The sequence below is a fragment of the Prenolepis imparis genome, unplaced genomic scaffold, assembly GCF_030444845.1.
Source record: "Prenolepis imparis isolate NDT839.2.m4 unplaced genomic scaffold, iyPreImpa1.0 SCAF_5, whole genome shotgun sequence".
NCBI lineage: Eukaryota > Metazoa > Arthropoda > Insecta > Hymenoptera > Formicidae > Prenolepis > Prenolepis imparis.
Window position 1 is genome coordinate 17,149,647 of NW_028141163.1, and position 26,547 is coordinate 17,176,193.

General features: G+C 34.2%; 1 protein-coding gene across 5 annotated transcripts in view; it reads left to right on the forward strand.

The window, feature by feature from the left end:
• Window positions 1-1,887: 1,887 nt before the first annotated feature.
• The window catches only part of Dpy (fibrillin-like protein dumpy), a 119,844-nt gene continuing 95,184 nt past the window's right edge, over window positions 1,888-26,547 (forward strand). For 3 of the 5 annotated variants that reach the window (XM_083037678.1, XM_083037677.1, XM_083037676.1), the window contains exon 1: window positions 1,889-2,093. In XM_083037678.1, coding sequence (XP_082893804.1) covers window positions 2,084-2,093 — 10 coding nt within the window. In that variant the 5' untranslated portion in view covers window positions 1,889-2,083. Of the gene's footprint in view, window positions 2,094-26,547 lie in introns of all 5 variants that reach the window. The other 2 variants (XM_083037675.1, XM_083037679.1) reach the window with 1 other exon arrangement.

The following is a 26,547-nucleotide window of genomic DNA, read 5'->3' on the forward strand; positions in this document are numbered from 1 at the left end:
TTATTAAATTATATAGTAAAATTAATCAAACATATTTTATATTTTATTGTGACAGATATTATTTTTTATTGTGATAAATATTAATCAGAGAGATTTTCATAAAATTCTTTCCATACCATATTGTCCCACGATTATCATGATTTTCTAAGAGAAAATTCTCTCTGGAAACGGTGATATTTGTCTGGATCTTTAATGTACAAGAGAATAACACAAATAGATAATTTTATTAATATCTGTCTAAATTTATTTTATGAATTTTATTTTTCTCTTACGAGAGGATCGGAGCAACGATCCGTGATGCAAGGCACAATCTTTTGAGGCATCGAGCAGCGATCCATGAGACCTTGGCAGTTCTTGCTTCCGTGAATCTGAGCAAAGATTTGCTTATTATGATTCTATTTGCAACGCTATCTCTTCAGTTAATCGATTATAAACGCATAGCATATATGATATCTAAGTTTCGCGAATAAATTCCGGAGACTCTTTCTCATTTTTCTCGTATAAAACGACATATGTAAGATAAAAAAAGAAGCATTATTATTAATTTTTTTATAGCTTTTAAATTTATCCAATTTTTTTTCTATTTCTTTCGAAAAGAACTCAGCTCATTCAACGAAATATTATCATTAATAACATGTTATGTTATTATATCACATTGATTATTTGATTTAATATTATTTATTTTCTGTTTCAGATAGAAAATTGGCAGTAACTATAAATCGTTTTGTGTATTCCATAATATTTTGTCGATGAAGAGGAAGAGAGGAAATTACAATTCCTGATGTAAAGGTAAGTAGGTACAAATTTTATATGATTGCAGTGTTCAGGTGAATGAACACTCCAGCTTTTATTTAATCATTATCTAGTTTAACTAGTATCGTTAAACCTTTCAGGAAGAATATCTCTGTTACCTTGAAGATAATATCTATGATTCTTTTAGCACAGTCACTGATAAAATTTATAAAGAATTAATTTCTTTGATCTAGCTGTTAATTCATAGAATATAACTCTTTTACAATTTACTCGACACTTTTTAGTCTTATATATTTTATTTTACGATACTATCTTCATTCTAATTGTGCCTAACGTGTGCAAATTAATGTAAAAAAACAAAAATTGTATTGCGTGACTTAATATTTAAATAATTAAGTTTTTCCAAGATTATTTTGGAGAAGTCATATTATTTTAATATTATATTTTCTAAAAATAATCCTTCACAATTTAACAATGATCCTTCTATCGGTTCTCGCAACGTTCTTTTTTTCAACGTACCAACCGACTAATCGCTATTATTTTCATTATAATAATTTCAACATTATAAACATTATAAAAAATATGTAAGATTTTTTAGTTAGCTATCAAAGGAGTCCGGTAACCCGTTTACCTTCTAAATATACACAAAGCGTCAGAGCCTTAGATAACGCTAACTGACCTTTACCTACAGTATCGTCTGTTCATCGAGACACTTATGCCGCGACTATCCGTGCCTCGCGTATACCTTATACAGGCCTTCATGCAAGTCGAGTCGGGAAGATTGGTTCCAGGCGTTGAGCTCACTGACTTGGCGCACATAGTGACTCTACGGTGAGTCTAGTCCTGCCGTGGAAGTGCGACAGAGCGAGACGGAAATATCTCGGGTTAAACATGCGAGCTGGAGAGAGCAGGTGAGATAATGAGCGCAAGCAGGAGAAGGAGGAAGAGAGCTTGAAAGAGGGAGAGGACGTGTATACGTGAGCCGCGCTCGAGAGGAGCTATAGAAGGAAAAGGAGAGGAAGGGAGCACTCGCAGAAAGAGAGAGGCGAGCAACCAAGAGGACTGTCGGCCAATGAGACACCAGGCTGGCGATGACGTCGTCGTTGTCTCACGTCCAAGTCTCACCAAAAGTCTTCTCCGGGTACCAGTTCGTCCGCGGTCTCCCGGCTGGACGACGAAGAGGTCGTTCTTTCGACCATATCGCATCCACCCATCGTGGTCCCCTTTTTTTTATGATTTCCTTTTCCGCGCAGTGAAACACAAACTCAGCCAAGACTGGATCCTGGATACGCGGAAGGATTGAGGCGGAAGGAGGCTGCTGCTGTTAGCCATGGGGACGGGTAAGTTTTGGTCTCTGCGGGAGAACGATCTCTTTCTCGCGCCTAACTTCCTCCGAATGTCCGGTATCGTTCCGATCTATCGCGTCGACGTACAATCCTTCTGATGGTTTTCACATCCTAGTCAACGGCTCTGTCTTGAGAAACGTCAGATCGATGGGAACTAAACTGAACAAATTGGGAAATCTGTCCGAGTTCAATGATCTCTTTCGCGAGACGTTTGATTGGAGGTTCGATTGCTTGGTAAACGGTCCAACAGAACGGGACGCTCGGTCCATGTTGTTTCGCATCTTCTGAGAGGATCTCGTAGATCATCAACGCGTTATAGCGTGGCTTTGGTCTCTTCGAACGCCAAGGTCGAGCTTATTCGCTAACGTTAACTGGAATCATTCCGGGACTAGATCGTCCAAGGACGCGACTAGAGCAACATTCGTCCCCGTTAAACTCCGCTTATCCTTAAACTTGTTCTTCGTCGTCTCGTGCGCGTTTAATGTGGACTCACCACATCGACTTTAAAACGCTCGCAATTTCGGAGCAAGATTTACCGATTTTGGCGCGATGTAACGATTTTCTTTCAAAGGGGATGTTCATCCTTAATGAAACGTATACCTTATCATTGTGCTATTATTTTCGATCGATCGAATCGATATTAAGATCGATAAAAATGTCATTTCACTTTTCTTCTCGAGTCGATTATTTTCTCCTCCAAGATTTCTGCGACCGTCCATTGACTTCTCTTGCGCACTTTTATCTTTGGTCATTTTTGGTAACAGAATATTCGGGTTAGCTTTTACAAAGTGATTGACTGAAGAAATGGTGTCGACTAAAGCGTATATTATATTTCGATCAAAGACTTTTTCTAAAATGATGAATTTATCCGGTTTTCTACTGGCTTCTACTCCGAACATCTCTTGCGAAGTGAAAATCTATGTGCGCATTGTATGCTTTTGTCGCGAAATTAAACGTCTACTGGTATTACATCAGGATGTACATCGGTGCCGACCTTTAGCACATCCTTTAGGCAGATGGTGTCAAGGATGTGCACGAGGTGTGTTGGCGGCTCGATCAGAAATTATGCGGTCGTCTGAGCGTAACGCAAATCAGATGCCTATTTTTTATAATACGCGATAGAATAAATATATACTTCTTTCTAATAATGCGCAGAGAGTTCGTTCACAGATAGATGATTTCAATCTTTTTATCTTTTGCCCCCCGTATATATTTATCCTGGTAATATCAATGCTGTATTAAAAATTTTTAGTATTGAGCAATCGAGCGCGCAAGTAATATCTGCAGCCTTTCGTTCGCTCTAGAAAATGGTTGAAAGTAATCGCATCATCTGATATTTTGTATCACGCCGGTTTGTGCAAGCACTTTAATCACTTTAGAAAGTGGTTGCGACGATATATATATATATATATATATATATATATATATACCGCCGCAGACATTCGGTTAGTGGCCCACTTAAAAAAAAAGAAGGATCCGACTCGGATTCAGTTGATCGATTAAATATATTCATGATGATTTATCTTTATCCGATTACATATTTTATCGGAATTGATTAGTTTCCGCCAATTTAATTATTACGGATATCACTCGTTAATGCGATTGCTACATATGCTAAATGTGAATGGAAAAATCGATGTATAGAAAATAAGTTAGCATGACGCATGCCAGCCTTTCGGCTTTTTTGTTACAAGATTGCTACGTTGCGCAAAAATAAATGACATAAATAAGATTATTTGAAATATCAATCGTAATTTTTTTTGCTTATAAAGACTGTCTTAATATTTACTGTTCTCTATATTAAACGCTTATCCACTGTTATTAAAATCTTGATCTTTAGATATTTACATATCTATCTTTTAGAACGCTAGCAAATAGAAATATAACGCTAAGAACAGGATATTAGATTGATGAAATAGATAGAAGAAATGAAAGAAACAGCTTCTTACAGTTTGTTCTTTGCATCTCAAGATGATACGATACTCTTCGTATTGTATCCTTCATTGACACATTATATTAAGAAGTTAGAACTCGTCAAGCTTGTCAATATAGACAGATCTGCGCGATCTAAAAGCGATCTCTATTGCTTTATCCTCGCCGCTTTCAGCGAGCGTGTTCCAAAGTGCAGTGTGATGATTTCGAGCGAATATTTTCTTTGACAAGACGTATATCTTTTGCGGACCACGGGATCCGGTTTTCATCGCGAGTGAGCCTGGGGATGTTAAAGCCACTCGTGTGCAAAAAAGGCCTCTATGATGCGAGCGGAGAGGACAACTATTAAAAAATAAAAGGAACGAGTCGCGAGTGCAGGATTCAGTGAGTGAGCAATGCGACTTATCAAGAATATCCAAAGTGACTAAGTGATCTCTGAGTGATCCTTTATGGAGTGTTTGACGCCGTTGCATCCGAAGAGGTAAACGCACGCATCTATTTTTAACTCGTTCATTCTCGAATTATACAGATTATTAAAGAATGGGAAAAAATTTAAAAAATAAGCAGTTAATTAAAAAGTAAGCACTTGAATATTTTTTTTTATGTCTAAAACACACATATCTATATATGTAGTATACAAGTATAATTTATCGATATTTATTTGAGTGAGAGAAAATTAACGATTATTCCATTCAATCTGCCTGCATTATCTCACTAATGCATTCGCGCAAATGCGTCACGTTCCACGCGCGGTTTGCCGTTCGATGAAATCGATTACCGCTTTGTTTTCCGGCATCACTTAATATTACGTGTTACGATTGTCATTACCATTGTCGAGCGCAATGCACTTTCTATTACTTTGTCGATTTATTTAGCACGATTCGAGTGAGCGTGACCGTCGTCGTCGTCGGTTTAGATCGATAGCGAAAGGTTCGACACTACCGAGGTCGCGGCTATGCGTATAAAACCCGCACTTTTGTCGATTACAATAGAAATGCTGGAAATTAGTGTGGTCGAGTAAATAGACGTGATGGTCGATTAGCTATGTTGCGGTTCGATATCCCGCTTAATATTTTGTTTGACAAGAGAGAAATGATAGGCACAAATAATACAAAAATTATAAATAAAAAATTATGATATAAATAAAGATTATTTTTGCATAAACTTTTATACTTTTCGTGTTGTGAAACAAAAATTTATAGATATTTCTATACTCATATTGTTGCAATTATATGATAATTATAATGTAATGATTTGTAATGAGGAGTAAAAGTTTTAATTTTGATAAAATAATGCAATAAATTCAAATATTTCTTAAACCTTTTTTCAAATAGATGCGATCGAATGATGTCAAGTTTATTAATAGAGATCGAATAACTTTACATTAAAAAGATCTTTCCAATTTAAGAAACATATTAACAATTTAACATCTTTAAAGGAAATTGTTCTTGAAAAAATAAAAGAGATTTACAGTGTAGTTTATTTTTAAAATAATTTACTAATAAAATTTCTATTATTTCTTTTATCCTCTTTTTTCATATATTAGTACTTTGTTATTATTAGTATTTTGCTATTATTTAGATTTTAGATGTTAGTAACATCCTTACGTATAAAAATTTTTATCTATAATATGTATTAGTAATTATAAATGTGTGATATTCTATATCTAAATAGATATATTTTGTAGCATATAAACTTTACTTAAAAAATATATTTAAAAAATGCTTAAAAGATATAAATAGATCAATATGTCACCCTAATATCCACAATATCTTGTAATAAGACAAAACTGTGTCGCAGACATTATTTGAAGTACTAGCTCCTTCAAATTACGTAGCATTACACTCACCAACTTTCTAACTATTATCGTAAATAAAAGCATCGTTGTAAGTTTCGCATAGCGTGTTCGACATTATTTCTTTCGTAATATACTCATATTTAATGTCTTATTTAATCTTTTTTAAAGGAAGTAGTTTACATTACAAAAATTATTATTTTTTTTTAAATGTACACGTGTTTTGATTCAAATATATTCAGTATTAATACTAATATTCGAAAAGATAAATTTAAAACAAGGCGGTTAATTAAGAGCATAGAGGAAGTACATCAAAAATTATCAAAATTAGTGTGCGTGATTTGTGTGACTTTCGTGTGTTTCTTTCATTTAATAATCATGATAGTATTATAAAATTTAAAATACAGGGAGCTAATTTCTCATCAAAAATAAGCTGAGTGAGAGAAAATATGAATCAGCGAATTCATTAATAATTAATGAATTTGCTAATGTATTCTCAGTTTATTTTTTTTTTTGTACGAATAGTAAAATCGAAAATTTTTATTAACTCGCGAACGATCCGGTTTAAATTTGGTGCTGACAATCGAACAGTTTGCGTAACGAACGTGCATATTGCACGCGAGGCCGAGTTTAATCGCGTTCCATTGATCGAGAACCGTCGATCTGCATTCCCGTGCTGGAAATAATTAATAAGCGTAGCAGAGCCATCCTTGGTAGCACTTGATTATTCGTCTGCGGCAACTCGTGATTGCTCTTTCGCGGTATTGCGGTACGACACTTTCGTCGCCGAGACGTCTTCAGGGAAATGCGATCTATCATTACGATATCCATATATGGTTCCTCGAAGAATCATCGTTAACTTTTTTATTTTAAAAACAAGGTTAAGAGTATTTTATTGACCAATTTTTTTTTATTTTAGAATTTCATCGGCTCTCGCTCGAGTTTATTGAAATATATCACATATCACACTACGCGAATATATATTGATATCTTATATTTCGCAAGATTAATCTTAAATAGTTTACGCACCTACAATTTAGAGTTTTAAAGATCTAACAAATAATTCTCTCTGTAGTTTTTTTATCTATATTATTATTATTATTGTTTTTATTAATATATTATTATTATTAATATTTAATTAATAAATAACATTTAATTATTAATATTTGTTGTCTATTAATACTTAAAAAAATAACAATTAATAAATAAAACTAACAATAAATTTTTCTTTATATTAAGAATCAACTCAAATTATTAACAAACTGCAGAAATTTTTCATTAAACAATTTCTTATACAGTTTATGGAAATTTTATAGAGAACTATATTTATTCAAAATTTAGTCGGAAATCGCACGTCTCTGGCAAAATCATTGTATCGCGCATTTTTATCGTATGAAAATCAGGAAACTTCCGCGAGTCGTGATGCATCTCCGTATTTATTTTCTTCCACGACCCTTTAATTAGTCTGAAAGCTGGAATCAACTCTGGATTGTGGATTGAGTTGATCAAAACATTGCCCTATACGGGTAATCTCCCGTCCATAGCTCGCCGGTAATCTTCGCCTGTGCGACTCGTTATTATCTTGGTTCTTTTTCGAACAGATGACACAGTAGAAACAATATTTTTTTTATTTATTCTTTTTTACAGCGTATTCTTTGTTCCCCATTTAAGCCGATAAAATAGTGCGAATAAAGTTTGTATACGCATCTTATAAAACGCGATAAATTTCAGAGCGTTATTTTTCAGAAAATTAACAATGATGATTAGATTTGAAGCGAGGGGTGTCTCACATTTTTGCATATTTTGCATCTTTGCATTGATTTACAAGCATAAAACAATAATAACCCAGACCAGATTAAAACGTCTTAAAAAGTGAAAAAGATGTTATGACGTTTTTTAAAAATATGTTTTACTAAATATTATAATTTATGAAATCATTAATATTTGATATTTAATTTGTTCAGATCTAATCTAATTTTATTTGTATTTTGTTCAAAAGTTTAAATAAAAGAAATTTTTATTAAAAATGCTTTATTAAGTTGATTTTTAAAAATGTTTGAATTTTTTTTCACAAAGTTTAAAACAAGACTTTTTAAAAACTTATAATTGGGAACACTTTTTGTTATATCTTTATTATAATATAATATTTTAATTTAGATGTTCCAACTAAATATTTGCAATATTAATTTTTTAAAAATGTTAATTTTAAATTTCTAATAACATTTTTCTTGCTAAATTAAACAGTACTAATATTTAAATATTGTATTTTATTAAAAAAAAAGAATTAACATATTGATGAGTGAGACACCCTTCGATTTGAAGTATTTTCTCGCGACGTGCAAATTGAATATTGATTTAAAAGTCGAATTGCGATTTCGTCGACGTAGCCTCTTTGAAATAGACGAAAGTCTACGTGAAAGGGTAATTTAGCTCTCCGGCGATCCGGAGAGAGATTGTATCCTCGTCGTGAGATTCCCGCGATTGTTTCCGTCGTGGCTGCATTCCCGGCGATCCGGAGCGGCCCTTTACTGAGGTCAGCGGCGGGTTGCAGTTGCAACGCGCGCATCGCTCGTCCTTTCTGCGCGAGATGAAGAAGAGCGCGGGATATATACCCATATATCCGTATAAATCCCGAGCTCAGCGAGACTGCTGGCATGTATTTTACTATTCTAAATCACGCGAGTGAGCGCGTGCAGGTGCAAATGCACGGCTATACGCGTATGCAAATGCATATAAGTTTCGAGAAGGAGGGAGAGAACGAAGGAGTTGCTGCGGGGTCGTTATGGTTGATGGATGATCGGGATGGTTGTATAACTGAGTATATATTCTCGGTTATCATGTGGACATGTCGAATAAATAATGGCAGAAAATTAATTATAATTTGAAGAAGTCACACTTTGCATCTCTCTCTCTCTCTCTCTCTCTTTGCTAAAGCGATGCGTGTTTAATACATCTCGCTAGAATTTATTTACGAGTTATAGATTATACGTTTGCCACATTCCGCGAAGGGCGGAAGATTGCAATTAGCGAGTCGCTCTTGCAAATTTACACCGATCTACCTGGAATTTAATTCACCGACGCTACGTATCTACTTTTCAAATTTTAATTCGCGACTTATGTAGGTATGCAAGCACCCTACGAGGTACTACTATAGTGTACATGCTCTTCGTAAAGTCTTAGAGCCGGTTTCAGCCACGACGATTAACTTCAACCTTGGTTTTCGCCGATTCTTCGTTCGTTCGTTCTCTTTCTAGAACTAGGAAGAGATAGTCCTCGGAATTTTTTTTCTTCACCACACATTCAGATGTGTCGTCCGACTCTCACCTCATATTGACATTGAACGCGCTCTTACATTTTAGCAAACACAGAACGTGGAATTAAATATTTAGCGAGAAATGTTCGACCGAAAGATGGTAAGAAAAAAGTATCACTTGACTTACGATCGCGCGAAGTCAAACGAAAGTGGTAAAACCGGCTACTAATGTGTAAAAATAACGTTGGGTTTTATCAGACTGTTGATGCAACGTAATATATATATAAGTATAAAACAAAATATGAAAAAAAAAAATAAATAAAAACTTAATAAGTGAATTTGCATGAAAATCTTGAAATTGCACGCAGATAAGAAAATTATATGCAGTACGCGGAGTAATTTGGACCAGCAGGCCCAAACGCTATTATACGAGGCAAGGACTTAAAAATTTATATTCCGTGAAAAATTCATAACGTCATTATACATATCGTTGCCGACGATGTAATACGATAAGCTGCAAATCTTGACGGGATGATCTTGACTCGCGAAAAAGAGCAACGATCATGAACTATTTACCGCATTCCATCGAGGGTGGGAGATCGTAATTAGAGAAGTGTATCCCGAAGAAAAACCTTCACGAAACACGTCGGCGTTTATCTCATGTGCACACATGCAGACTCTTTCGTTTCTCTCTCTCTCTCTCTCTCTCTCTGGCCGATCTCGACGCGAGAATCCTCAAGCGCTATAAATAACACGTAACCGTGTACAGACACCGAAATATGCATTACACCCCCTTTCTCTCCCCATTGGCCGATAATTTTTCCTTGACGTGTCGTTTTACCCCCGGCAGTACTGTATTAAAATTATATTTCAGTTACGCTACCGTGTAATATATATGCACGCACGCGCGCGTAAGAGCGGGGAGGAGCTCTTACGAGATAGAATCCTATACGAGACGATGATGATTAACCGGTGAGGTCGATCGGTTACGCCGATGTCCACGTCAAGCCGCGCGAAAGTTGCCGAGGCGCGGTTGTCCATTGCCGATTATAGGCATCCTTCGTTCCTGAGGAAGGTGGAGGAACGGAGCTCTCGCCTCTTCCTTTGAGTTCTTTCTCTCTCTCGTGCGAGAGAGGGAGAAAGGAAGAGTGTGCGTGACTACGTGTGAGCATCGGTAATGTCTGATCTTTCCTTTCCCCTTCGTCTTTTTCCTCGGAAGCATTTTTTTCGGTCACAAATGAGTACACCTTGTGACCTTCCATCTCGCATTCCAGCGAGCAGCCGCGGCGTGGGTAAAAGGGCCGCCCTTGTATCGTGATCACTAAATTATCAATCAGAAGGTGTGTTGGACGGATCACGTGCGCGCGCTAGAAACTTCATCATTATATAATTTGTTCGTTAATTATAGTTTGATCATCCCTTTCGGAGCATTTCTGCCGTGTTCGTAATCTCGAAATCTATTTAAAAAAAAATATATATATATATATATAATATTTATTTTTATACATTAAAAAATCCAACATGAACCATAAAAGGATCATCAAAATTGTAGAAGATATTTATAGGAGTCTGTAAAAATTCTTATCCTTCTGTATACCAGTTACTTAAAAAATCTGATCTTCTCTACCGGAGTATTTCGGAGCGGATCGAGCCGCTCGCGAGGAAAGTCACGACGGAAGAAAGAAGGAGCGTAGCCACCGAGATCCATTTTCCCTCAGCGGTTCCCTTCTCTCTCTCTCTCTCTCTCTCTCTCTCTTTCTCGCACTTTCCGCGAGAGATCTGTCCCTCTCGCTCTCGGTTACGTCTCGGTTATTATACGCACCGCGGTCTTTCCACCTTGTGCTCCGCCGCCCAGAAGCGGAGTCTTCTTCGACCTCTCGCGGCCGCCAAGTTTGCAGGCGCCATTACTCGCTCTCTTCCCCTACCGTTGTCCTGTTCTTCCACAACGATCTTTCCTCGCACTATCCCTCGCCCTCTCTGTGTATTCCACTTCTACTTCTACTACTACAACTATACTACTACTATTACAACTTGCTCGCTTCTTCTTCTTCTTCTTCGTAGTCTTCTTCTTATCTTGCTCGTCTCTACGAGTCAAGGACCGTTCTCAAGGAGGTCGCTCCTTTTTAACCGAGTATGCTCTACACGCGGCCTTTGTCTCCGTGAATCGCTTTTACATAGAACATTACGAATTACCATAGATGAGGTTGCTCGTGAAGATAGGTTTGTAGTCTCCCGAGGTCTTGCAAGCTTTGTTTATATTATTTTTTTCTGGAAAATTCATGGTTGTGCATCTTCTTAGTCTAAGTATGCACCAATATGTAATTATCACCCCGTCTAATTCTATGAAATATTATGCAGCAAGAACAGTTTATAATATGTTGAGTTTGTTTAGATATATTTATTCTTAATTGTCTATTCGATAAATGAACTGATAGAGAGGGCAGAATTTTTAATTGTCTGTAGAAACAGGAAGAATACAATCAATGACGAGATCTTAAAGCAATATTGAGATGCCTATCAAATAATTTATCTAAAGATTGATCAGGGAATCTTGTAATATTGTAATCGGATTGATTGGAGAACGATGTTCGATCAGGCTGAACTTGAATGAACAGCTGTAATTTATTACTAGATTAGATTTTTTAAAGCTATTTTAATCGAAGAGATCGATTTCGGTATCGATCTTCATTACAGCTTCTTATTTTCTACCTTGAAGTATATTTACGACTTAAATCCGAGAATCAAAACTGTGAAAATGCTCGGAGCCAAAAGCGGCTCGGACATCTTGCAAGGGAACAATCTCGTCCATCTGCGCTTTATTATAGTCAGTAATTGTATATTTCCGAGATGTGTTTCTACTTCGTTCTGTTTTCTTTCCCGCTTCCCTTGTATAAGAGTATAAAAACTTTGTCGTACATTCGATACGCATCGGTAGTTAACTATAGACTCTGGACAGGTACAATCTGTGCTAGACAGGCCTCGCTTCAGGGGAATGCATCTTCGAATGCAGTTGCGCATCGGTGATTTAATTGGGCTTTAATCGAAGGACACATGTAGGGCGTGCACGATTTGATGTAAGAAACGCAAAGATTTACACCTGCGTGACGCGTTGAATTAACGATAATTAGCGTTGAATGCAGGATATCTGAGTGTTTTTCTCTATTTATACTGCTTGTAACGGAGATTTCTAACATAGAAAAAAAAACAGGGAATAGCTGTCCAGTTTAATTAACAGGTTGATTTCTTGAAAATAATTAGATTTTCTCTAATTTATACTACATTTTTCTATCACTACATTTCCTAATCTATATTATATTATATGTAACATTTATATTACGCGAAGAAAAAATGTGAGCGTTTTTATATTATTATAAGAAGTGTTAAGAGTTAAAAAAAACATCAAATTAAATTAATAGAAATTTATACATTATATATATATATATTGTATATATTGCTCTATAAATGTATATAATGCATCGAAAGACGTGCAGCGATCTTAATGTTCCTGAACAAAGAATAGCCAGGATGACGGAAACTCCTTTCTCACAATTTGCAAACGATGCCCGATTCCGCTTCCCTTGATCCCTCGTCAAGGGAAGTTGGAGGAAGAATTGCTCGGAATTACATAACGCTTTACGAGCACGCTCTTCCGCTCGCTCGCGGATTCATGCGAATTCCGCGACTCGTTGATCGACGTGACGGCGGATTTGATCGTCGGTGCAGATGGAGGTATAAGCGATGATGATTACGGCAGGTTGCGTAATTTATCTCAACGCACGATGTGCGTATAGCGTTCGTACCTGACGGCCAATAAGACCTCGCGAGCGAGTGTGTTTGACGTTACGTATTATTCGCAAATCACTATAGTCATCGCGCGCGATGCGCGCATGCACATGTGATCGTGGACGCATTGTGGAAACGGTAAAACGGTCATTTCCGAGCGAGGTGATAATGACAAAAATAAACAAGCTAGTTACATTCTCGAATAACTAGCCGATCGGGGACATCATTCGACGGATGATTAATCATTATCGTCTGCCTAACTGTAAAGGTCTATCTGATTGTTTAAGAAATTCTTGAGATCTGTCATTCAAATTTTATACCATCGCAATTAATTACATCTTACACTTCTCATTAAATAAAATATTTGGTTAAACGTTTCAAGCGCGGGATCCATTAATATAATTAATTATTAATATATATTGATATATATTTATTATTTTTATATTACACATTTGTATTAATTGACGATCTTACTGTAACTTTGTTTTATGCAACGCCCGTTTCTTGATATAAAAATACGTGAAACAGATGGAATCGTAAAAGTCATAATGCGTATTTTTTTTCTGCCATGAAGCTTAATTGTCGATAGAAAATTGGACATAAAATGTTCGTATTAGAATCGCGGAAACTCGCGATATTTATTTATATCTATTACAATCGCGCGATATTAATGCATTCTACGCGACAAGGTAGCGCGATAAATGCGACGCGATTACACGACGTACCGTGATGTAATTTCCCGCGATAATATTTCTCCACACGCATCTCTTCTATAACGTACATACATATACGCAAACGTAACGCGCGCGTTCGCTCTCCTCTTTCGACCTTTCCACCTTTTAACGGTTACGATGCAATTATTTCAGCCTCGACACGAGACGGTGTCGGAGGGTCACGGCGCAAATTACTTTTCGCGTCTCTTCAGGAGTTTCCGAGTCGCGTTACGAGACGCGACCACGTACTCCCCATTACTCGGATAATTTGATTATTGTTTCATTGACTGCAGCCGTCACAAGGTCTACCGATAATGATCGCCTCGTCGACGATTCCTTCCGCTAGTCTTGTCTGCGACCGGTTCGTAGCGAGACTTGTTTTATACGCGTGAGAGACTTGACGTATCGCAAAAGTTGCGAATAAATAAAAGTCGGTGAAAAATTGTTTTTCCTCGAGAGAGAGAGAGAGAGAAGAAAGAAAATAGACGTTCTTTACGTTCATTTCCTACATCGTGAATATACCAGGTGTCCCATTTTAAAGGACCCACTCAAATATCTCATTGTCAGAAACACTGCGTTAAATCGAAAAATGTTTCCTACAAAAGTTGTAGGGTTTCGAGGGGGACATAACATAGTAATATTCATTTGACCTTGGGCGGCATCTCCAAGGTCAAGTGAAGGTGAAAATTTGAAGGTGAGAAGGTGAATTTTGAAGAAAATAAAAAAATGCTTCAGATAAAAGTTGTTCAAATTAATTAGTAGAAAAAGATGTTATAATAAAAAATATGGGTTTCCATTAAAAAAATTTATTCTCACCTTCACTTGACCTTGGAGACGCCGCTCAAGGTCATATGAATATTACTATGTTATGTCCCCCTCGAAACCCTACAACTTTTGTAGGAAACATTTTTTGATTTAACGCAGTGTTTCTGAGATATTTGAGTGGGTCCTTTAAAATGGGACACCCGGTATATTCATAGGTGATGTCTTACAACGCTGCAAACCTTGGAGCGTTTTTTTTTCGACAAAGATAATTTGAAAAGATTTTATAGCTTTTTTATGTCGAGTCTTGAATTATGCATCCTGATGAGAGGGAGGGAAAGAGAGTGTAGTATTAAAATTTACGCCTACGCCAGTATATATTCTTATCATGTTTGCATTCCAAATAAGAATATTTATATTACACATTTAATTTTTTTACGTACGAGTATACGTATCATATAAAAATATCAAAAAAGATATGATTTTATAAAAAAATATTTTCTATAATCGTAAGAGATTTGCATAGTTCCTGATCGATCTTATATATATTCTGAAGCAATTATTTTCTTATTCAAACCGCCCAAAGCCTTGTGTGAGAGGAAGGGTGTACTTATGATACTTTTTTTTTCGTACATCAAGATTAAACCGCTGCTCTGACGGAGCAGGTACATCCTGGGCTCTCTGTTATAAAGTTGGATTACATTCCTAATTCCCACTATTTACATGTTACTTAACGGGACAATCTATACGCAAAGTGCAACATTGTAAAGGATACGGCAGATATATGTTTTCTAACCATCTTCCCTGTCTTAGACGTAAGATGACCAATAATTTTCGTATCAAAAGATACGATAAATGGAGAGTGTATCCACCTCCTCTGCTACCGCAATTATATCTCATAACGAGAGGGAGAATCAAGGGAGCTAACAAGCGAGAGTATATCCAGAGATAAAATTAATAGAGTGGATTTATGTTGTGCTGCCGATATATTGTATATATATATATAATATGTGTCTCGGCGAGAGAAGAGAGAGAGAGAGAGATAATAATAGCGCTACCGCGCAGAAACGCTCTCGGGGAAAAATGGCTTACGATATATGCCGTTAAAACGGTGAATTTTCGCAAGCGCGGCAATCAATTTGCCGACTCGACACAATGGACAACACGTGTTAGACGGCATGCGGCAAAATTGCCGTAATTTACCGTTTTGCACTAGTCATCTACGTATATGTATATCTCTACGCGCGTTTTCTTACAAACCAATAATAACCAGCCATATTTCCTGGCTGGCTGGTACTTGTCTTGTAAGCGCCTCGTCGGCCGATGATGAGACGAGAGAGATGATCTTCTCTGACATTCCATGCATATATTTCCGTGATCGCATCGCCTGTTGTTCACGATGGAAGGTGATTCCTCCATGACTCACGTTTCCTTTTAACTATCGCGTAAGATCCGCAATTACATAAACAATACGTATAATCCTTATAATCAATACGAGACGCGATACTAGTTATGTACGAGATAATTTCGCTTCAACGAGTCACGTCCAAGGTACAAGTTGAATTTATGTCTTTACTTAGCGTTGCGTTATTACGAAACAAGGATGCTTCTTCTTATTTGAGTCAACACTGTCTTATACTGTATTTATAATGTATACTGTATTTATAACGTTGGTTCTCTTACTCAACGATATTTCTCGTGAGAATTTTGCTCAAACGTCAAACGTTGTATTTTTTTCCTCGGAAGTTATATTAGTAGCTAAAGTTATATTCGGCGTATGACGGTAAAATCACAACGATCGATTACGCAAGTCTCGTGTGCTTATCCTTAACTGGACATGCGTCACTCCGGAGAGTTCAATGCTTGCAACAGATCGTGCGTGTAGCCTCGCAGCTGATTACACTCCTGTCACCCAGTCTTCCCATGTTTAGGTAGAACATCCGTTAACGCACGTTTACGTACGTGAGCGAAGAGAAATTTCTACGAGAAATCAATCGATGTAAATGAGCTCTAAATTCCGTGCATCTTACTGCAAATGCACTTGTTTCTCTAAAACTTTGAAAATTAAGCTTAATCAACAGTTTAGCTTCTTTTCTCACAAAATAAGCGTTTTCAGCATCGTTTTTCTGAAACTAATTAAATCTCTGAAAAGATTCGTGTATATTTAACGATTGTAAATCGCACTTGCTGCAAATTCATATATGTATGGCAATAAAAATCCATCCATGTCGACGATTTTTCATATATGTATACATGTCCGTTATACTTCACTTCTATTTATAAGAGCGTGGCGATTCCCACACAAGCGGGATGATCCGTTTGCAGTCCACGTTTGTGGGATTTCAGCGCGTGGGAAAAAAGCACTCGCACGTCAGCGGATCGTTATGGCTAATATAGCAATGAAAATTACGATGGAAACCGACAGATTTGCGCGATTGTTAAATAAAGACGCTTTTAAAGCTGAGCAATCATTAACGAAGTGACCTTGACGTGCCACGTCTTGATTCTCGCCGATTCATTAGTCCTTATGCGGGCACTCCGGTTATTACTGGTATACTTAATTTTTTTAATTGTAAAACAAAAATTATTGCCGTTATATTTTTCTCACATATATATATATATATGTATTATCTGCAAGTTATAAAAAATATTTTAGTATATTTATAAAATCAGTTATTTCTCACGCTGTTTTCTAAAACGTGTGTTTTAATATTCTATGTAAGAAAAGATGCACATTATATATAGAGTTTATAAAATTGCACATATTTCGAAATTAAAGGAGAACTGTTATTTAGTGCCATAATCATAACGAAGCGTGCATCTTAGGCCAGCGATTAATTATCTCGCAAAAAAGTGTGCGCAATATAACACGAAACTTTTTAATGAGGTCGGCGAAGCGAAAAACCTTGGCTCTCTCGATCACACGATCCGTGCAGATATCGCGTTATGCGTCTGTCGGATCTTCGCTTTTCCGCTTCTACTTCCGGCGTCATTTTACGCCTCTCTTGCACTGCCAATTTTTCAATGCTTGAAAAAGAAAACTGCAGCTTCTTCGCGCACGTCAGAAAGTATATTGCTTATAAGAAGTTAATATAAATAAAAAGATGCGACGTGAAAATAAAAAAATGGTACTTTATAATGCTGTTTTCTGGAATCTTACACAGTTGAAAAATTTGTGTTAAATTTAACAAATATCACATGTCCCAAACGGTCCACAGAAATTTTTGTGTTAATTTAACATAATACGGATATGTTAAATGATGACACGAATATTGTGTTAATATTTTAACATAAAATAAATGCAAACTTCAAGTAAACTTAAAATAAATTTTGTGTTAAATTAACATAGTTTTAATGTAAAAATTTACTAAAAAAATTGTTAATTTTACATTTTATCATCCCCACTTATATTATAAAGTAAAATTAACATTTTTTTGTGTAAATTTTAACAGATAAATCTTGTCACTAATAATATCGAACATATTTATTGTGTAAAATTAAAAGTAAATACACATTGTGTTATTTTTACACTTTTTTTTCAGTTATTTTAATAATTTAACATTTGAGTTCAATTAACACAACAGCAATATGTTAATTTAACACATGAATGTGTTAAATATTTAACACAAAAATTTTAACGGGGACCGTTTTTAACAAGAAAACACAAATTTTCCAACTGTGTAACGTGTAATTATAAAATATCGGTCTTGTTAAATTGCAGGCATGAAAATGAAAATCTTTTGCTAGGGATTCTGGCTTTAATTTGTCGAAAGAAATGTGTAAAAAAATCGCGAGATGTAGTGCATCTTCGGTGGCGAGAACCGGCGAAATCCGTTACATCCAGCAATAGATCTCCATACGGTACACAGTTATTTTGTTACGGACCGTTAGAAATCGACTGGTGCGAAGGCGGCTTTAAATCGCGCATGTTCTTTTTTTTTTAAATCGCTGACACACTAATTTGCCGTGGCGTTGTTACGATAGCATCTTCGCCTCGTCCGCGATCTCTCTTACTTTTCCATTAATTCATGATGTATTCCTGTGTATATATTTATATTCTCGAGTACGATTAAATTATCGGGGATAATTTAAACAACCACATCGTATAATCTTAACAACCATCGAACAAAGAGACCTTCGAAAAAAGTGAGGCGTTTATATGAACGTCATTGAAGGTCTTCGCAGGTATATTGCAGAGTGCTTATAATCTTATTGTTAGGGATAGATATCGATGATGGCTTACATATGGATGAGTAAAAAAAAGAATCACAATAAAGCATAAGAAGATGTAGGCAAAAAATAAAAAATAGAAGAAGAACAAGTACACATCTCTTAATTGTATCTCTTTTTTCCTTTTGTGTGCTCTTTACAAATTTGATTTTTACATAAAAATCATTTCCTAACAAAATTCTGATAAAATTAGGTCTAACGATTATTGACAAGATAAAAAGCTTTATTTATAATTATTTTAAAAATTATATTTGAAAGACACTTTATTTTTTGCCTTCTAATAATTCGTTAATTTTTCGTCATTTCTCATGCTTCATTCTCACACTTCTTTGCGATTTAATTGTATATTTGCGGTAATTCGTACACGTAGAAAACAGTCGCGTTGCAACAAGCTTTACTGTTAGACGACGCAGACGTTTTACGATCGGAAGCTGCTCGGCGAATTGTATACTTGTAAATAAAAACGCGCGGAAAGATATAAAATATATAACGGCACCGACGCGAACGTCATTATTGAGCGGTAGCTTCAGGATGAGCATTCTCGATGTGCCAGGCAAAGATTCTATCATATGCGTGACGCCAAAGAGAGTACGAAGTATGATTATAATTCAATACGTCAAATAAACCAAGGAGTTTATTGCAATCTTAATGGCAGCTATATTGTTAATTAGAATCATTAAACGACGTTATCGCACGCATAGCTACTTCGCGAAGTTAATTACCAGGTTGGCCGCGTTGGTCAATGTACCTATCATTATTCTCCTGCATTAATATAGGTAAGGATGCTATTAGATGACTAGTGTACTATAGACTTTCTTGTGTATTTTTCGATCGTAAACAAAAGCAACGTTCTTGTGTTGAATATACAATGGTGTACAATCTATTGCACGCAATGAATTCGTGTTAGGATAATAGGATGTTTCGACAAGAGTAAGCTGTCAGAGGATAATCATTGTCCTCCGGCCAAGGTTATCTTTTGCATTAATTTGACTTGAAACAACGTCGCGATAAATGTTGACTGCGTTAATGACGTAAACGTATATATAATAGACGACAATCATCACTCCTGGTTAACACTTTTGCAAACGTTTCCTATTGCAATATAGAAATATTAATCATTCTTATAATGTGTTATGACCAGACAATCGCGTAAAATGTGAATTACGTTTTTGTTCAAAATTAATCAATTTATATCGGACGAATGGAACTCTAATACAGTATGATTGTTTCTGATCTTTTATCAGAATGGACTTTTCTTTTTGTTGGAACTTGTCGACGCTATTGTGTGAACTCGTTGGGTTATTGGGAACGTTGAAATCGATTCGGCGATCAAACGGGGTTCGGCCTTACGCCTGTTCGTTTGTAGAGTAACCCAAAGAGAACTTTCACTTCGCGGCAGAATAATTCTGTTTCGCTTCGCTCGCCGCTCTCTGGTTACTCTAGAGTGGGCGTAAGTTTTAGGGCAAAATCGCGCCGTCTGCTTTGTACTTGGTTGATTCATACCGGATGTTGCCTCAGGCAAGCGCGATCAACGCTTGATCGTGCTTAGAATTTGGATTTCCTAATAGGATGCGGCAGGTCGAGGCTGCCAAATTCCTCTTGCGAGATAATAAATAGCATTAATCGATCATTTATCTAATATTGTATATCCAAATTTGGAGAAGAAATCAGCAAAAAAAAAACTGACACTAAAAAAGTAATATATTGCTTTTTTTAAATAAATATTTATACATCTTTAAAAAATACTATACAATTCTTTAATTTTCTCATCTATCTATAATTCAATATATGTATTCATGTATTTGAAATAGAAGTTACAACAAAAATTTTGATAAAATAATTAATTATTTGATAAAATTATTATTAAATAAAATAATAAAAAATAATAACATAATAATTTAATTTTTATTAATTATTTTATTATTTTATCAAATATTTAAATATTTGATAAAATTTTGATAAAATAATTTTTTGCATTTCTTAAATATCAAATTTTGATAGAATTATTTATTTTATATTGTGATAATTGTGTCGCAAGAATTATTTTATTTATGTGTGATTATATTTTGTTTATTATACTTTATGACCTTATTGTTTTAGGAACAACGTAACATTATTGTAGAACTCGCGTATTTATTATTATATCATTGAACGAAGATTTATTCGAAGTGATTTGAAGATACCTTGGCAATCAAGGGTTAGTGCAATTTGAATTGCGTCGGTGTTGATGAATTATGTGATGCAGAGACCTTTCAACTATCCCATAAAACATTCGCTATTTTGCGTCAAAGTTTTCAATGCAATCTACATTCGATTCCAATCACTTGATCGGCAAATGTGACGCATGATGCATAGCAAAATTGGATTTTAATTGCCCGTACCATGCGAACATCGTCTATCATTTGACGTAACTGGCTGTCTGCGCGAAGGATATTGACCTAAACTTCCTTCGTGCGCTCAAGGATCGTTATGAAATGATGAAGATAATCAGTATACGGAGGCAGGTGTTTTGCAGGAGTAGAATATTCTCCCGGAGGTATCGTGCGAATCCCACAAATTACATGAATTGTAGCGATGATTACCACGAAACTTGACAAAAGTCAAGGTCGCTGCGCGCGTTTATTAAATCATTAAGAACGAGAGTGAAATCTGCGATCTCGCTTCCTCTCTCCTTTTACGAAATTCTATTTCTTATACAAATTGCTTTACTTGTCTTCTTCTTGCCATTTTTCAAAGAAACCGTTACTTGAAATTATAAATTCAGACTTGGAGATCTCCGCGTCTAGGTTTTTGAACGAAGTTGACTGGTTTGGCATGAAAGAATAGTTTTTTTTATGTCTACAGTCGTGTCAAAATTTCAAAGATTAATTCCTTTTATAGTCTCGCGTGCCAGCGCATTCTTTTATATTGCGCACAGACAGATTCTCGTTGAATGCGAGAAGGAGAAAGCTTCCTCGCATATTTTTGTCTCTAATTAACACACATAATATGAATAAATATTCATATATGCGTATCGGTGCATCTTGACATACATACATGCGGGGTTTGCGAAACGAAAAGAAGACGCCGAGTAATTAGAACGCTGCGGGGTTACTGCATATCGTTCTTTTATTTTATACCATCACCTTCTATTGTCAGTAACGTTGCAATTAAATATCATTCACATTCATTAAATCAATTAGTTTGTTGTGATAACTATCGGAGCTTAATCATATCTTCCATCAGTTTGTTCTTTTAAAGATCTTCAAAGATCAGTTTGTTCTTTTAAAGCTCTTTTAATATATTTCATATGATAGAGAAACGTGTAGAGGTTTTCAGCTTTTAAACAATTAAAAGTATTTATGCAAAAAACGATATTATCTAACAACTAGAATACGCGCGTTCAAACAAAGGAAGCTCTTCGTTTGCATTACTTTACTGAGAAATTACACAAGTACGTAAAAAGACTCATGCGTGAAATTAGCACCGTACGTAGGCAGACTTAGCACGTCGGTTATGCAATTAAAGTTATAGACAGTGGGTGCTAAACATGCAAATTCGTCTGCAGGCGACATTACAAAGCCGTAAATGTCTGTCGTTAAAGGATTGCCGTCGTGATTAATTCGAGACATTACGCACACTGTATGAGGCGAATTTACGAAGTAAAAATAGATTGTTATTTTCACTTATTAATGCATTAAAAATGCCGGTCAAATTTTAAACGAAATTTGGGAAGTAGATTTGAGATGACGTTACTTTATATACACTGATTGACAATTGCTAGAAAATAATTTTCTGAGGAGTAATACGGTTCTGTGAATATTTGTAAATCAGTGTAAGTATCAAGTTAAGTCATTCATTAAATATATATATGTTTCTATGTAAGCGATTCTATGTGAACATCAAATATAAATAAAAATAAAATCTTCAGATTTCTGCTCTTCTGTTCTTTTAATTACTACACGGAATGTAGTAACGTAAGAATATTAAGAACAATACTGAGGTCTCAAATGCTTTCATATTTCGTTTGTTTTTCATAATTTGCAACAACATAAAAAAACTGCTAAGTAATTTATTCATTTGTTCCACAGTATATCAATATCTGCAGAATAAGAATTAGTGTTTATTATTATCGTATATGTAAGAATGTTTAAAATTTTATGTAAAAAAAGAGTAAAATTTTCCACAAAATATCAATGTATACGATGCTGTTAGTTAAGTGTATTATAGTAAATTCCTTCGCTTCTATTTGATTTTCTTTCCGGAATGTATAATTTCTAAATATATATATATATATATATATATATATATATATATCAAGAAGAATATCTATAGAAATTTTGTCATAAGAGACAAAATGTGTTTCGTATATAATAAATGGATTTCGAGATTGCACATATTGAGCTATTTCTATAGTTGCTCAATTGCTTAAATGCTTTTTGCGAACTAGTTCTATAATGCGAAATAGTTCAGTTTTGTATGCAAGTTAAATTTTCAATTAAGAATATCATGTTTTAATTTTATTTTTATTTATCTTATTTTTAAAATCAACTTTTTGTTATGTAACTGCGTGCGATCAAACTATCAAATTAACAGTTCCATATTCACATTGAAATTGATCGAATAAACATTATAAATTATAAAACATTCGTAATATAAATTTATCGTAAAAGTATGAATTAAAATAATAAATTGTGTGTTCAATAGTTTAATGACGAAAAATCGACATTACTCTTTCTTCGCTACTCCGAGATGGAGCAATCATTTTAATAAATTTGATATTATAAAGAAGAGCAGCACTCTCTGGACGATTTAGTAAAAAGATTTGGCTTATCAACCATAAAGAAATATTGATATATGTTCGAGATCAAATCAATAACACAAAATGAAAATAGCATTTAAGTGTTACCCAAAACAAAGAGGCATACATCATTTTATCGTTTACGATAAAAAGATAATAATAACAAAATTCCGAATAATATGTTCAATACAATTCGGTTTTAGTTAATAATAATAACTTTATCTGCAAATTATATATTATTATATATAATTATAGTTCTTCAGAAAAGAAGAACCTCTGATCTGCGAATGATAGATATATCAAAAAACAGATAGATATATCAAGAAATTACGCGATCACGGATTTATTTCTTACAAAAATTATCGCAAATGTTGCAGATTATCGAACTAAGATATTTGATTTTGTATCTATTTCGGTAGGTAAAATGTAGAGCTCTCGATAATTAACAATAAGATAAATATTCTCCAAATTGAAAATAAATTCTAAAATTATACAAAAACTTTATATTTAGTTCAAACAAACTTCGATTTCAACAAATTATGTTATAAAAATATCGAAAAAAATTTGTATTGTAAAATACTTCAAATCATTAAAAAATTTTAAAAACAAATTTATTTTTAATTAATTATTATAATTACTTAAAAAAGCTAATTATTAAATAAAAATATTGCTCTCTCTTAAATTTGATTAAGGTTTCAGGTTTGGAAATTTTATCTTCTACATATAACTCTTTTATACAAAACCATTTTGTTTTATTTTTAATTTTTCAGTATATATTTAAATATTGTATTATATTTTTGCAAATTTTTTGGAGCCAAACATTTGCAAAATTATTTTGTTTCTAGAATCAGCCATTTCACAATAACAATATTTGTATATTTTAATATATGTATAACACAGAAATATATAATTGCCAAAAAATTTTAATCGTGTTGTGATTATGTAAATGTATATGAACCAAAAAATGAGAATATATAACACTTTTAATTGCTTGTCATATATTTTTTAATTTTTTTTAAAGAAAGTTATGTAATTCATTGTTTTAATGAAAAAGTTAACATATAATTTCTTAAATCTTGTTGTATATCAAGTTAAAACATATAATTTCTTAACTCTTTTTTCGGAATTGCGCTCTACTTAATTTCTGATGATTAATTTATATAATATACAAATAATGTTAAATATGTATACATGCAATATGCAATATGCAACTCACCGATACGATGCGCAGCAACGGAGCTCTAGAGTACAAAACAAAGCGTTGATCTATAACATATAAAAAATACAAATTGTATACAAAATAGTTTTCAAAATAATTAATATTTGAAAAAGTCAATAATGCACAATAAAACTTTTATTCGTACCGTAAAATATATTTAATAAAATCACTTTATAAAAATTATTAAACTTTTTAATTATTTTATAGATCTAAATTTATATACAATATAATAAAATTTAATTTTCAAAGATAATTATAAAATAATTATAAATTGTATAAATAATATTAAAATTATACATATTATATACACATATTATACATATTATACATGTATATATATAAATTTTTTTATTATTGATTATCTAATTATAATAAGGTTTAATGTGATAATTTTTCTGATCTTTCTGTAAATTACCTTATAAATATCCATATTTATTTTTGTTCTCAAATAATTTTTTAAAATTTTATTCCAAATTCTTAAGATTATATATAACTTATTTTAAATTTTATTTTAATAAAAATATAAATAATAAATTTATATAAATGATATATATACATATAATTACATAAATATATATTTATTTATATATTTACATATAATATTAATTTATATAAATTTGTTTTTATTTATAATCTACTTACCAAATGATTGCTCCGCCGTTGCCCTCTTCCTCCTTCTCTTTTGTTCGTACTATAATATATTATATATATATAATTATATATATTTATTTATATATTTATATAATATCATGTAAAATTGTTTTAATTATTATCTGCTTACCGCGCATGGTTGCTCGAATCCGCTGTTGTCCGATGCCTCCCCGGGCCTCCTCTTCCTCCACCTCATTTGTTTGTAGGTTATAGCAATTTTTTGGCACTTACACACGCTCGCGAAAATACGATCACGCGCGCGCATTAATCAGCAAAATAAAATCATCGCACGACAATTTGAACGACACTCCCGACGTAAATTGTTATACGTTAATCGTACGCGACTCTACACGGCACTTCCGATTTTAGTCGCGCGATACTTTGTGCGGAACTCCCGACATTCACGTACGTGACTATTCATACCTGGGCACTCCCGCTTTTAATCGCACGCACATTTCATGCGCCTTTCTTAATTATACGCGACGCATATTTGAGAGAACAGCACACGATAATTATATTTATATGAAGCTACGATCCGCGGGACAGGACGCACGAAATTTACGCGGGATGTCGCCGAAATGATGCCAACTGTGACAAACTACGCGAATGTCGCCGCAATGATGCCAACTGTCTAATTACAGAAATTATCAGTGTTTAGCGATTAATCGATCATTGAAAAGATCGATTAACATAGAGCGCTTTAACCCGGGCTGCGTTCGGAAACGTCACTCGAGTGCGTTCCCTCTCTTTCTATATCACTAAGCAGTGCCGTAACTAGGCAGGGGCAACAGGGGCACAGGCCCAGGGCCCAGAACAAAGAGGGGGCCTTGAAATGAAACTGAACAAAAAAATTGTTCAAATATAATAATATTTTCAAATTTTTAATTTTAAATTGGAGAAGAACGATTATCCAATTTTTCCATAATTTCGATTGAATATAATATTGTTAAAGATATTAATTATGATGATATAATCAATTAATTTGCTGCAATGAAAGCCAGAAAAGTGCAATTAAAATAATTATTTTTATTTATAAATATGAAATAAATATGAATGATCTTATATATATCTTATCTTATTTCTTGTGTACACAAAAATTATTTATAAACAATTGTTACATCGTTTTCGTTTTATTATTATTTTTCCCCCAAAATAATTAAGGGATTGAAAAATAAAACCTTGCCCAGAGCACATAAAAAGCTAGTTATGGCACTGTCACTGAGAGAGAAATGATATAGAAAGAGAGGGAATGATTCGGGTGACGTTTCCGAACGCAGCCAAGTAAGGCCCTGCGCACAATAGGAAAATTATTAGGAATAAGAATTATTTT